The 15,195-nt window shown below is 44.8% G+C and overlaps 1 protein-coding gene across 4 annotated transcripts in view; it reads right to left on the bottom strand.

Annotated features, from left to right (window-relative positions):
- LOC139264693 (extended synaptotagmin-2-like) overlaps nucleotides 1–15,195 on the bottom strand; it is a 267,559-nt gene that overhangs the window by 160,673 nt on the left and 91,691 nt on the right. For all 4 annotated transcript variants that reach the window (XM_070881611.1, XM_070881612.1, XM_070881610.1 and 1 more), the window contains exons 3-4: nucleotides 10,666–10,800; nucleotides 9,204–9,280 (exon numbers count right to left, since the gene is read on the bottom strand). In XM_070881611.1, coding sequence (XP_070737712.1) covers nucleotides 9,204–9,280; nucleotides 10,666–10,800 — 212 coding nt within the window. The remainder of the gene's footprint in view (nucleotides 1–9,203; nucleotides 9,281–10,665; nucleotides 10,801–15,195) is intronic.

Raw genomic sequence — 15,195 nt, 5'->3', positions numbered from 1 at the left:
GATGGAATATGAAGCACTCACCTGGATTGGTACATCTGTATCAATCAGGCTGATTCACTTAATCAGCACCCTTGCCACTAGACTCAATATACACCTCCTCTACCACTAGCACATTGTGCACTGCAACAATTCACCTTGATAGCCTCTTGTCCTCAAAGACCTCTCCTGCTGAGAAGGACAAGAGCAGCAATGTCAAAGGAACAGTATCAAATCGAAGGACCCCTTAAGTCCCATATCATCCTGACTTGGACATATATTCTTCATCGCCTCTGGGTCAATATCCAGGAATTCCCAAACCAATACCACTGCAGGATCACAATCATAAGATGGGCTGCCACCTCCCTTCTCAGAGCAACTAGGGATGGGCAATACGTTTGGCCATCGAAACATCACCAACATCCTGAGAACTAATTGTAAAAATGACAGAATTTATGACTTTTATGGAACTGAATTACACACGTGAATTATGCCCCATCCTCTAACTCTACTTCACCTGAACAATAGTGTTTACTCCCTATATACAAGGCCATGAGAGAGCAACTAATGTATTAAAAGGCTTGCATATCTTGCACAGTTTGAGTCCACAAACCTCACTTTATTAATGAAAGACCAATATGTCAGCATGTCACAATAGAAGCTCTCTATTTAAACATTTACAATGCGAATCTTTGAACAAACATTTACAACAGGAAAACCCCTCTAAACATGCACACATTTCACCTTCAGACTTTGTTGATGAACCAATCTAATCACTCAATTGGGTTTCTGAAAAAAATGCTCCCCATTTTTGTGCTGTAAACCACATTTCTAATCTCCAAAAAAAGATTTTGAAATTCATAACATGATTACATTTATCTACTGACCTGTCTTTTAAAACAACCTTTTAACACCTTGCAAAATTCCTACTGTTAAATTTGTGCATCAGCATGAGTTATTGTAGAAGAGAATGTCGCCTCATCCTGTGACTTGAGAGTTTCTTGGATTTTCCTCATAAACCTTTCAAAGAAACAAGAGAGCGAGAGACCCTAGAAAAGGCTCCGAGGAAGGCCACTAGATAAATACTTAGTTTAAAAACACTTACGTTATCACAATCAGGGAGCTGGAAATTACTATAGAAAAGGATGTCTCGGACTGGCTGCACGGCATTCTGGAGGGAGAGGGTGAACAGCCAGTTGTCATGGTGCATATAGGTACCAACGACATAGGTAAAAAACAGGATGAGGTCCGACAAGCTGAATTTAGGGAGCTAGGAGTTAAATTAAAAAGTAGGATCTTGAAGGTAGTAATCTCAGGATTGCTACCAGTGCCACATGCTAGTCAGAGTAGAAATAGCAGGAAAGTTAAGATGAATACGTGGCTTGAGGAATGGTGCAAGAGGGAGGAATTCAAATTCCTGGGACATTGTAACCGGTTCTGGGGATGGTGGGATCAGTACAAAACAGACAGTCTGCACCTGGGCAGGACCGGATTTAATGTCCTAGGGGGAGTGTTTGTTTGTGCTGTTGGGGAGGAGTTAAACTAATATGGCAGGGGGATGGGATCGATGCAGGGAGACACAGGGAAGTAAAATGGGGGCAGAAGCAAAAGACAGAAAGGAGAAAAGTAAAAGCAGAGCGCAGAGAAATCCAAGGCAAAAAACAAAAAGGGCCACATTACAGCATAATTCTAATGGGACAAAGAGCGTTAAAGAGTGTTAAAAAGACAAGCCTGAAGGCTCTGTGTCTCAATGCAAGGAGTATTCGTAATAAGGTGGATGAACTAACTGCGCAAGCAACTATTAACGAATATGATATAATTGGGATTACGGAGACATGACTCCAGGGTGACCACGGCTGGGAACTCAACAACCAGGGGTATTCAACATTCAGGAAGGATAGACAGAAAGGAAAAGGAGGTGGGGTAACGTTGCTGGTTAAAGAGGAGATTTACGCAATAGTAAGGAAGGACATTAGCTTGGATGATGTGGAATCTGTATGGGTCGAGCTGCGAATACCAAAGGACAGAAAACGCTAGTGGGAGTTGTGTACAGACCACCAAACAGTAGTAATGAGGTTGCGGATGGCATCAAACAAGAAATTAGGGATGCGTGCAATACAGCAGTTATCATGGGCGACTTTAATCTACATATAGATTGGGCTAACCACACAATACGGTGGAGGAGGATTTTCTGGAGTGTATTAGGGATGGTTTTCTAGACCAATATGTCGAGGAACCAACTAGAGAGCTGGCCATCCTAGACTAAGTGTTGTGTAATGAGAGAGGATTAATTAGCAATCTTGTTATGCGAGGCCTCTTGGGGAAGAGTGACCATAATATGGTAGAATTCTTTATTAAGATAAGAGTGTGGCACAGTTAATTCAGAGACTAGGGTCCTGAATTTAACTTCGATGGTATGAGTCGTGAATTGGCTGGGATACACTGGCAAATGATCCTTCAAGGGTTGACGGTGGATAGGCAATGGCAGATATTTATAGATCACAGGGATGAACTTCAACAATTATACATCCCTGTCTGGAGTAAAATTAAAACGGGGAAAGTGGCTCAACCGTGGCTAACAAGGGAAATTAGGGATAATGTTAAATCCAAGGAAAAGGCATATAAATGGGCAAGAAAAAGTCGCAAACCTGAGGACTGGGAGAAATTTAGAATTCAGCAGAGGAGGAGTAAGGGTTTAATTAGGAAGGGAAAAATTAGAGAATGAGTGTGAGTTTGCAGGGAACATAAAAACTGACTGCAAAAGCTTATTTCGATATGTGAAGAGAGAAAGGTTAGTGAAGACAAACGTAGGTTCCTTGCAGTCAGAATCAGGTGAATTTATAATGGGGAACAAAGAAATGGCAGACCAAATTAACAAATACTTTGGTTCTGTCTTCACTGAGGAAGACACAAATAACCTTCCAGAAATATTCGGGATCCGAGGGTCTAGCGAGAAGGAGGCACTGAAGGGAATCCTTATTCGGGGAATTAATGGGATTGAAGGCCGATAAATCGCCAGGGCCTAATAGGCTGCATCCCAGAGTACTTAAGGAACTGGCCCTAGAAATAGTGGATGCATTGGTGATCATTTTCCAGCATTCTATTGACTCTGGATCAGTTCCTATGGACTGGAGGGTAGCTAATGTAACACCACTTTTTAAAGAAGGAAGGAGAGAGAAAGCAGGGAATTATAGACTGGTTTGCCTGACATCGGTGGTGGGGAAAATGTTGGAATCAATTATTAAAGATGAAATAGCAGAGCATTTGGAAAGCAGTGACAGGATCGGTCCAAGTCAGCATGCATTTATGAAAGGGAAAGCATGCTTGACAAATCTTCTACAATTTTCTGAGGATGTAACGAGTAGGACCCAAGTTTCGGGCCGTGCCGAGAACGGCGCAGCCCCGACCTGGACGCCCATTTTTCGCGCCACAAAGTGCGCCTAAAAAATACTTAGATTCTCCGGCTCCCTGCAGGTCCTCTGGAGCTGGGCGCGGCACAGCACGAGCTGTGGGGGGGCGGAGCCAGGTCGCTGCGCTGAAAACAGTGCCGGGACCTCAGCACAGGCGCGCTACAGTGGGCGCGCATGTGTAGTAGCTCCAGGCGCCCAAAACTGTGTGGGAGGGGCCCGAAGCACACAGCCCCGAGCCCTGGCCGAATGGGCTCACTGGGGCTGCGTGGATCAGGCTGTACCTCCCACGCCCATCTCCTGCTTCCTCCCTTCAGCTGGGTCTCTCAAACACCACCCCCCCCACCCCCCCTCCCCAGCTCCCGCTCCGACAGCCCGCCCCCCCGCCCTTGACTCCCGCTCCCCCCCCCCGCCCGGACCAGACTCTACTCCCCCCCCCCCCCCCCGTCCCCCCCAGGACCCAACCCGACCCCCTACCTTTAACTCCGGTGCTGGGGGCGGGCCCCGCCGGAAGTCTTGGGGCCCAGCCGGGCGCGGCCCATTCAGCCTCCCTTGTCCCCCTCCCTCCGCCCCCCCACCTTCTCCCCCTCCCTCCCTTCTCCCCCTTCCTCCCCTGTTCCAAATCTGTTCCAAACTGAAACTGTTCTAACTGACTAGAACTGGAGCAAACAATGCCGAGAATTGCAATTTCTAAGATACCCCGTTCTAAACCAGTTGCTCCAAAAAAAACAGGAGCCACTCAGGCCGAAACTTGGCCCCGTAGAGTGGACCAGTGAGAACCAGTGGATGTGGTGTATTTGGACTTTCAAAAGGCTTTTGACAAGGTCCCACACAAGAGATTAGTGTGCAAAATTAAAGCACATGGTATTGGGGGTAATGTATTGACGTGGATAGAGAACTGGTTGGCAGACATGAAGCAGAGAGTCGGAATAAATGGGTCCTTTTCAGAATGGCAGGCAGTGACTAGTGGGATGCCGCAGGGTTCAGCACTGGGACCCCAACTATTTACAATATTCATTAATGATTTAGATGAAGGAATTGAATGTAATATCTCCAAGTTTGCAGATGACACTAAGCTGGGTGGCGGTGTGAGCTGTGAGGAGGACGCGAAGAGGCTGCAGGGTGACTTGGACAGGTTAGGTGAGTGGGCAAATGCATGGCAGATGCAGTATAATATGGATAAATGTGAGGTTATCCATTTTGGTGGGAAAAACAGGAAGGTAGAATATTATTTGAATGGTGACAGATTAGGAAACGGGGAAGTGCAACGAGACCTGGGTGTCATGGTACATCAGTTATTGAAAGTTGGCAAGCAGATACAGCAGGCGGTGAAGATGGCAAATGGCATGTTGGCCTTCATAGCTTGGGGATTTGAGTATAGAAGCAGGGAGGTCTTGCTGCAGCTGCACAGGGCCTTGGTGAGGCCTCACCTGGAATATTGTGTTCAGTTTTGGTCTCCAAATCTGAGGAAGGATGTTCTTGTTGTTGAGGGAGTGCAGTGAAGGTTCACCAGATTGACTCCCAGGATGGCAGGACTGACATATGAGGAGAGACTGGATCGACTGGGCCTGTATTCACTGGAGCTTAGAAGAATGAGAGAGGATCTCATAGAAACATACAAAATTCTGACGGGATTGGATAGGTTAGAGGCAGGAAGAATGTTCCCGATGCTGGGGAAGTCCAGAACCAGGGGTCAAAGTCTAAGGATAAGGGGTAAGCCATTTAGGACCGAGATGAGGAGAAACTTCTTCACTCAGAGAGTTGTTAACCTGGGGAATTCTCTACCACAGAATGTTGTTGAGGCCAGTTCGTCAGATACATTCAAAATGGAGTTAGATATGGCCCTTACGGCTAAAGGGATCAAGGGGTATGGAGAGGAAGCAGGAAAGGGGGACTGAGGTTGAATGATCAGCCAAGATCTTATTCAATGGTGGTGCAGGCTCGAAGGGCCGAATGGCCTACTCCTGCACCTATTTTCTATGTTTCTATGTAAAAACAAAGATTATGGAGAGATTTGATTTAAATACTTAAAATGGTTAAGGGACTTGATTGTGTACACATAAGCAGATTATTTGAATTAGATAAATTAGGGAGTAGAAATGGAATTGCATGTGAGTTATGTAAACATAGAATGAGGTTGTATGTCAGGAGGTTCCTCTTTTCACAGATGGTCATTGACCTTGGGAATAAATTGCCAGATCGTGCGATGATTGCAGATTTGCTGCAAATATTCAACAGGAAGCATGACGAGGTCAGAGGAAGCTTGTATCATTGCTTACAAAAAGTAGGTGGGATGTTGAGCAATGCAGCCCGTGGTCATTGTTTCCTTCTCGAACTTGTTTTGATCGCCATTGGGGGTGGAGAGGAATTTCCCAGCCTTATTTATCATCATTTTATTTCTTCTCCCAGGAGATTACATGGGTGGGAGCATTGGGGGTTATGTTGCCTAATTGCAACATGACAGAATGGGAAAGGCTCGATGGCCCATCTGATAGTTTTCTGTCTACCTTTTTCCTTTATATAAGTGATGACATTTAAAGTGCAACAAATACTACTTTGCTATTGCAAACTGCACATGCAGCACTCGTGATCACAGTAGGTCTATCATTTTTTTTTTGTTAGCCATTAGAAAACAAAACAAGAATATTTACAGAGAATACATTTCCTTTTACGGTGAGGGGGGCTACGGTAGTGTAAAGATGTGACTGAACTAATTATCCAGAGGCCTGGATTAATAATTCAGACAAGGCAAGCTCAAATCCTATTCCATGGCAGTGTGTAAATTTGAATTCAGTATTTAAAAAACATCTGAAAATAAACAGCTGGAATCAGTTAAAGTGATCATAAAACTAATCGAATTGCCGGAAAAACCCACTGGCTCACTAATGCCCTTTAGGGAAGGAAACTGCCATCCGTACCCAGTCTGGCCTATATACACGAGTCTGACTGCCCTCTGAAGTTGCCTAGCAAGCTACTCAGTTGTACCAAACCGTGACTAAGAATAACACTAACGGTATTATGGGAGCACCTTCATTATACAGATTGCAGCGGCTCAAGAAGTGGCCCACTATCACGTTCGAGGGCAACTTGGAAAGGGCAATAAATGCCTGCCTTGCCAGCGATGCCCCATCCCAAGATTGAATGAAAAAATATCTCACTTGTCAGGAAGCAACTGAGCAGAACCTTTATTCAATAGGTCAAATGGGCTGGGTAGAACCATGATAAAAAACACTAATACAGTCATGACCAAGAACACTCGTGGTGCTGGGCAGAGCCAAGTCAACGAGTAGGCTGACTAGAGCCAAAATAGAGTACACTAATAATCTGTGCAAGTTGTAAGTTTGATGGGCTGTTTCTCCTCTTTTTATTTATTCATAGGATGTGGATCTCGCTGGCAAGGCCAGCATTTATTGCCCACCCCTAATTGCCCTTGAGAAGGTGGTGGTAAGCTGCCTTCTTGAACTGCTGCAGTCTGTGAGGTGAAGGCACTCCCAAAGTGCTGTTAGGGAGGGAGTTCCAGGATTTTGACCCAACGACGATAAAGGAACAGCAATATATTTTCAAATCAGGATGGTGTGCACCTTGGAGTGAAGCCTGGAGGTGGTGGTGTTCCCATGCGCCTGTTGCCCTTGCCCTTCTAGGTGGTAGAGTTTGCGGGTTTGGGAGGTGCTGTAGAAGCAGTTTGGTGAGTTGCTGCAGGGCATCTTGTGGATGGTACACACTGTAGCCATGGTACGCTGGGGGTGAAGGGGGTAAACGTTTAATGTGGTGAATGGGGTATCAATCAAGCGGGCTGCTTGGTCCTGGATGGTGTCGAGCTTCTTCAGTGTTGTTGGAGCTGCACTCATCCAGGCAAGTGGTGAGTATTCTATCACACTACTGACTTGTACCTTTTCAGGTGAGTCACACGCCGCAGAATACCCCCGCCTCTGACCTGCTCTTGTAGCCACAGTATGTGTGTGGTTGGTCCAGTTAAGTTTCTGGTAAAGAGTGATGCTCCCCAGGATGTTGATGGTTTCGGCAAAGGTAATGCCGTTGAATGTCAAGGGGAAGTGGTTGTACTCTCTCTTGATGGTGATTGCCTGGCACTTGTGTAGCACAAATTGTTTTGTTTAATTTGCGCCTAGGATATCGGCGTCGCTGGCAAGGCCAGCGTTTATTGCCCATCCCGAATTGTCCTTCAGAAGGCGGTGGTGAGCCACCGTCTTGAACCGCTGCAATCCATGTGGTGAAAGTACTCCCATAGTGCTGTTAGGGAGGGAGTTCCAGGATTTTGACCCAGCGACTATGAAGGAGCAGCGATATATTTCCAAGTCTGGATGGTGTATGACTTGGAGGTGTTGGTATTCTCATGCGCCTGCCGTCCTTGTCCTTCTAGGTGGTAGACGTCGTGGGCTTGAGAGGTGCATTTGAAGAAGCCTTGGTGTGTTGCTGTGGTACATCTTGTCGATGGTACACACTGCACCAGTGCTGGAGGGAGTGAATATTTAAGTTGGTGGCTGACGTGCCTTGTCCTGGATAGTGTTGAGCTTTTTCAGTGTTGTTGGAGCTGCAGTCATCCAGGCAAGTGGAGAGTATTTCATTGTACTCCTAACTTGTGTCCGGTAGATGGTGGAAAGGCTTTGGTGAGTCAGGAGGTGAGGCACTCACTGCAGAACACCCAGCCTCTGACCTACTCTTGTAATCACAGTGTGTGTGTGTCTGGTCAAATTACGTTTCTGGTCAATGGTGACCACCAGGATGTTGATGTTGGGGGCTTCGGCGATGGCAATGTCATTGAATGTCATGGGGCGATGGTTAGATACTCTCTTATTGGAGGTAGTCATTGCCTGGCACGAATGTTACTTGCCACTTGTCAGCACAAGCCTGAATGTCGTCCAAGTCTTGCTGCATGTGGGCATAGACTGCTTTATTATCTGAAGAGTTGCGAATGGAACTGAACACTGTGCAATCATCAGTGAACATCACCATTTCTAACCTTATGATGAAGAGAAGGTCATTGATAAAGCAGTTGAAGATGGTTGGGTCTCGGTCAATGCCCTGAGGAACTCCTGCAGCAATGTCCTGGGGCTGTAATAATTGGCCTCCAACAACCACAACCATCTTCCTTTGTGTACCTCATGACACTACAGAATTATTTTGAATTTCCAATCTGGCATTTAACAGACATATCCACAGTACTGCTAAGAATAAACTCTCTTATTTTTCCATCAACAGCACAGGCATTTTAAGTATGATAAGAATGAACTGAGAAACATCCAATTATCTTAAAGCATGTACAAATACGAAGCATCTCACCCAGTGGCTCAGCAAGTGAGTAGCTCAGCTATGCAGCCCATGAAGGTCTCAGCTTGATTCCCTAGTCTGTGCAGCTAGCTGATTTCAACCAGGGCAGAGATGGAGGCATTACAGTTAGTTTCAGTTGCCCTGAATTATGGAGGGAAAAATAATGTAGGGCTCCCATACTCGATTGCTCCTCAGCAATCTGGTAATAGTGAGTGTGTGCAAATGTTTGGTGAGCGCAACATCAACTGTGATGCCCTGTGTGGTCAAATATTCAGCCCACATTCCTTGTCTTGGAGGATGGCTACTTGGATCAAGTGTCAAAGGAAGCCTGGTATTCGTGGAACTGACAACAAAGAGTCAACGCCTTCAGGAAGGAAAAAAAATAACGGCAAAAAAAGTGTTAAATAATCAGAACACACGAAACAGAGCCTCAGGCTGGTCCAACTCAGAATCCTGTTCTTTTCCACTTTTAGCACTCCAAAAATATTAGATACACCTAACCTGCAATTGAATAGGCTTTATTATGTAAATTACCTGATTTGAAGGTCTAAGATAATTTGTCTGCTGTCCACGTTTTCTGTATATGTTTTTATTCCATCGATCCGTAGTGGCTGAAAAGAGATGAACAAAGAGATGAACAAAGAGATAGCGGTGAGGAGTGCCTAAGTGTCTGGAAACTCGCCCTAGCAGCTGGTAATCATAAACTTTTGTAAAACCCTTTCAGGTAATTAAAAACAAAATCCACATGCAATTTATTTTCTGAATGTATCTTATACAAATAAAAGACGCTGTTGTTCCCCAATGTTATTTGCAGTTATTCCCAAGAGGTTACAATTTATACAGCATCTTTAACGTAACAACACATCCCAAGGCCTTCATTGGGATAATGTACCCGTCAAGAGGATGTCATTTATGATGGTGGTTCTGAAAAGGAGCAGGACAGTACCTGAGGAGAGGGAACAATTTACAATGTCAGCTAATATTGAGGGAACCATTTACAATGTCAGCCAATATGGGGGCCAGGAAGGGACGTTGAGTGTTCAGCAGTTTAGTGGGAATGGGGTCAAGGGAGCAAAAGGTGGGTCTCATGGATGAGATGAGCTTCGATAGGGCATGAGGAGAAATTAATGAGAAACTAGAGCTTTGGGCAAAAGGAGCCTGAGGGAGGTTTGGCTTAATGGGAAAGGGGAAGCAGCAGAGGCAGCTGAACAGATGGTCTCGATCTTAATGACAAAGTCGTCTATGAGTTTCTTGTACAAACTGCAGGCGGGGGTGAAGCACAGCTGGGAAGAGGGGTTTAAGATTACGGTTGGTGATGGAGAAAAGATGGGAGTTATCTTTGCTCACCAAGATGACCTGGAGTAGCCAGTGATTTTGGCAGAGAAGAGCGCAGCTTTATGAGGTCCAGTGATATCTGATGATGGATGGCGAAACCACTTCTGCGCCAAATAAGCTTAAGTCTGCATCCCATGGACTTGAGGAAGCCAAGATGGGGACCATGTCAGGGGAATGACCAGGATGGGAGATAAGATTTTACTGGGGACAAGAGCACTGAAGGTGTGGTAAGGGAGTGGTTGAGAAAATCGATGCTGAAGTACCACCATGGCGAATGGAAGGCCAAAAGCTAGTTGGGCATTTGGAAGGTCAGTTGTAAATAACTTAGAGAGTTTTTTTTTTCCAGGGTTGGGCACAGAATCAAGTGGGGTTAGGGGGATGTGGGTGGTGAGCGATACAAGGAAGTAATTGGAGGTGGCCTTGTCGATGATTGAGACCATGGGAGGAGAGAAGCTATGGGAAATAGCAAGGTTGAGGGGTTGGCTGTGAGTATGGGGAGAAATGTTTATATGGAAGGAGAGATTTATGGAGATCAAAAGGGAATTCATTCAAGATTTTAAGTGTTTCCTTCTTAACTAGTCAGTCAAATTATATGTAGGTGCGTTTCTTTGCTCGAGTTTCTAGTGTAAAGTGCTAGATTTCCGGTGTGGCCAGTACGCACCTTGTTTCCCATGTCAACCTTTGTGAAGCTGAAGGTACTAAGATGGCTGTTTGCTCCCCGCACAGCCGGTTCAATGGTCTCTTTCAACAGTTTCTCCACAAATTGACAGATATATGGCCACATGTGTTTTACTGTCTAAAAGAAATAAAATGAAATACAATTTTATAAGCCAGAATCATGGCACAGAATGTAAAACCAGCACATAAGATAGACAGCGTTATGTAGAATCATAGAGCATTACAACACAAAAGGCCATTCAGCCCAGTGTCAGCTCGCTGATCTACTGACTTTGTACACTTCCCTTTTAAAAGCTGTTCTGGATTCTGCTTCTATCACTACTTCTGGTAGGGCATTCAAAGTCCTGACAACCTTCTGCATGAAAAATTTCCTCTAACTCCTCATTTTGGTGATGATCTTAAATATATGCCTTCCAATTATCAATGCAACCAATGGAAATAATTTTTCCTTATTTATCTTATCAAAATACTTCATCGTTTTGAAAATCCTCAACAGATCTCCTCGACCTTCTCTGGTCAAATGAAAAGAACCCAAGTTTCTCTCATCTCTCCTCTGTATCATCTTAAAATCTCTTCTGGACTCTCATGACCTTGACATGCTTCCTATACTAGGATGCCCAAAACTGGACACGGTATTCGAGGTGTGGCCTAACCAGTGATTTGTGGAGATTTAGCATTACCTTTTTGCTTTTTTTTTATTCAGTGCCACCATGTATAAATAGTTGGCTCCCAAGTGCCTTTAAAAAGAAATACATTGTCCTCCCACTTTAAAGATTTGTATAGGTGTTGGATTGTGGCCAGAAGGATCACATCATTGAATTCAGAGCATTACTTGTTACGCACTTAACCTGCTCTGATAAAAACCCTGTTTCTCTGCTTCTATTTTCCTTTCAAATTTTTACCATTTAATGTATATGTACTCTCTTTCCTCCCAAAACTATCACCTTGCAGTTCTCCGGATAAAATTTCATCTGAGATCCATCTGCCTAATCTAATAATCTATGTCCTCCTGAAGTCGCATATAATCCTTTTCACTGTTAAGTACTTTCCCTATTTCGGTCCAGATCATATATTTATAATGATAAGAGCAATGGTCCCAACACTGACCTCCAGAGGATCGTCACTGTTTACATCCTTTTACTCTGAAAAACATCCATCAACATCTACTCTGATTCCTGTCCTTAAATTTCGTATCTATTAATACTGTCGGACTTAACTTTAAGAAGTCTCCTATGCGACATCTTTTGAAGATTATAGACAACATCCACTGCCTTTCTTGATCAATACCCTTAGCTACTTCCTCAAAGAACTTGTCTTTACAAACCTATGCTAGCTGTCCTTAATTAACCAAAGTCTTTGAGTATTAATTTTATCGCGGATTATGGTTTCTATAATGCAGTGGGTTGCATGGTTTGGCATTCATTCCCTTACTTATTTCTATTTTTTTCTCCACCCTACATAAAGCACCACGGGACATTTTCTAAGTTACAGGCACTATAAATTGTCAAACAGAAAATTGTAAAAGCTGGTGTGCAAGACACATTCTCATTTTTATGTTCTTGTTCAGCTAGTAGGGTATGATATAAATGTTGTTAAAATTGCACTCATATGAGGGATTTTACAGATTTTAAACAGTATTGAAAAGATCTGACTTTATTATAACAATCAGAAATAAACTTCAAGGAGTCAAACATTGATACACTTGAATGGAAGAAGGGAAAAGTGAAATGTGAAGGACATTTAAAAAGGTAGGAATGAGAAAAGGTCATTTAGCCCTAAAACATGCTCCCTTCTCTAGGTCCTGTCTCCTGGCACTAGTCTGAAAGACAGGATCTGGGATTTCTCAGAGTCATACCATTACCTACTAAACTAACCATCCAGTTAACATAAGTATGTGTGATACTTAAAATAAATGATGCTAGAAGCATTTTTAAATAATATTGTTCTTTCAAAATAGGAATTTAAATTGTTTGATTATAAAAAGAGGATTAGCTGAAGTCAATATACGGATAATGTGAAAATGGATTGGTTGCACCAAGAACCATTCCAAAGAGGCACACTACAAGCTCCTAACGAGATGAATGGGACTTGGCAGCAAAGCAACTAGTTAAAAGGAATCTAAAACAGAATCAATATAGCACATTGTGAAGTTGTCAAGAGTATAAAATCTTTGTACTGTTTATGCTGTGGAATATTTGTGTCAAATTCCCAGAAGCATATACCATTGTACTTTAATGGCAGTTTCATAATCTCCAGCATAAATTCATCTTTCTGACTCTGCCTGAAGCAGCAAGAAAAAAAAAATCAACAGTACAACCTTATTTTTTTATTAACTTGAAAAACTTACATTTGCACAACTGCAAGACGTTAATGGCTAAGCTTCAAGTGACTAAATGCAAGCCAGACTTTCGATATATGTCATGTATTCAACCAGCATTGTAACCCATGTATAATCTGACCAAAGTTGTACACTGTGACAACAATGACCACTAGGTGGAGACACTCCTAACCTGGACCTTCAGGTATAAAATGGGAAACTCCACCCACCTTCATCACTTGAGTGCTAAGAAATAAAGGACAGGTCACAGACTGACCTTCTCTCAAGCATGGGCCTCGTGTGCATTTATATTGCATAGTAAGGACGTATCAATGGCGACGAGAAACTGGGATTTAAACCACGCGAGCATGGCCACTAGCAGAACAGACGAGAGGTACTGTGTTGAGGAATGGTTGGGACAGAGATTCAACATTGTTAAAGCAGCACACAGTTCTCCAGGCAAACAAGGGCAGTCGGGCATGCCCCAACATGTAGTCGAACCCAGAGGAGGAGTTCGACAGAGACAATGGCAAGTTGAACGGCTATTCACGCCATTGCAAGGGACAATGCGGCCAGTAATGGGGCCATCAACACCTGTTAATGGCGCACTCAAGGACAGTCACAGGGGCAGTCAGGCAAGGGACCTTTTGTTTCCAACAGCAGCTCATGTTGGAGGCGTGGAGGCACACACTCAGCCGGAGTTTGCAGAGATGAGCAAAATACCTGCAGAAATTGCAGAAATGAATGCTGGGGGAAATCGCTGGAAGCTGAAGTTCAGCGAGTTCATGTGGAGCACGTATACAGTTCATACACCAGGACGCCACCGATAATGATGAAAGTGCTCCTCAATGGCATCCCAGTATCAATGGAGCTAGACACGGGGGCCAGCCAGTCCCTGATGGGTATCAAACAGTTCGAAAAGTTGTGGGCGTCCAAGGCCAGAAGGCCAAAATTATCGCCGATTGACGCACAGCTACGGACTTACACAAAGCAGATCATTCCGGTGCTAGGCAGCGCCACGGTAGTTGTGACCCACAAAGATTCGGAGAACAGGTTGCCACTCTGGATTGTCCCAGGGGACAGTCCCGCACTACTGGGGAGGAGTTGGCTTGCTGTCATGAACTGGAAATGGGGCGATGTCAATGCAATTTCCTCTGTGGGACGAGTATCATGCTCACAGATCCTGGATAAATTTGACTCATTATTTCAACCCAGCATCGGCACTTTCATGGGGGCCAAGGTAGTGATTCACATAAACCCGGACGCCAGGCCAGTACACCACAAGGACAGAGCGGTGCCGTACATGATGCGGGAAAAGATAGAAGGCGAATTGGACCGCCTGCTGAGGGAAGGCATCATCTCGCCAGTCAAATTCAGTGACTGGGCGAGCCCGATCGTGCCGGTGCTCAAGGCGGATGAGTCAGTCAGGATATGTGGTGATTACAAGGCCACCATCAATCGGGTGTCACTCCAAGACCAGTACCTGCTACCGAGAGCGGAGGACCTCTTTGCGACGCTATCCAGTGGCAAACTTTTTTCAAAATTGGACCTGACCTCAACTTACATGACCCAGGAGCTGGCGAGTGAGTCGAAGAAGCTGACCACCATCACGACACACAAGGGGTTGTTTGGGTACAACAGATGTCCGTTCGGGATTCGCTCGGCCGCCGCGATCTTCCAACGAAATATGTAAAGCCTCCTCAAGTCGATTCCAGGGACGGTGGTTTTTCAGGACGACGTCCTCATCACGGGTTACGATACTGGAGGAGGTGCTACGCAGACTGGACCGGGTAGGGCTGCGACTGAAAAAGGCGAAGTGTGTCTTCCTAGCTCCAGAGGTAGAATTCCTGGGGATGAGGGGAGCAGCAGCAGACGGGATCAGCCCTACTGCGTCCAAGACGGAAGTGATCCAGAGAGCACCCAGACCCCGTAACACGACGGAGCTGCGTTCGTTCCTGGGGTTCCTGAACTATTTTGGTAACTTTCTTCCCAAATTAAGCACGCTGCGAGAGCAGCTACACGTGCTCCTACGCAAAGGTCGCGAATGGGTTTCGGGGGACAGCCAGGAGAGGGCTTTTAATAGAGGACGCAATTTGTTATGTTCCAACACTCAATGTTAACACTATACGATCCATGTAAGAAACTTGTGTTAACGTGCGATGCGTCGTCCTATGGTGTCGGGTGTGTGTTGCAGCA

This window comes from Pristiophorus japonicus, chromosome 5 (genome assembly GCF_044704955.1).
Source record: "Pristiophorus japonicus isolate sPriJap1 chromosome 5, sPriJap1.hap1, whole genome shotgun sequence".
In the NCBI taxonomy this organism is placed as follows: domain Eukaryota; kingdom Metazoa; phylum Chordata; class Chondrichthyes; family Pristiophoridae; genus Pristiophorus; species Pristiophorus japonicus.
This window is presented reverse-complemented; position numbering and strand designations above follow the sequence as displayed.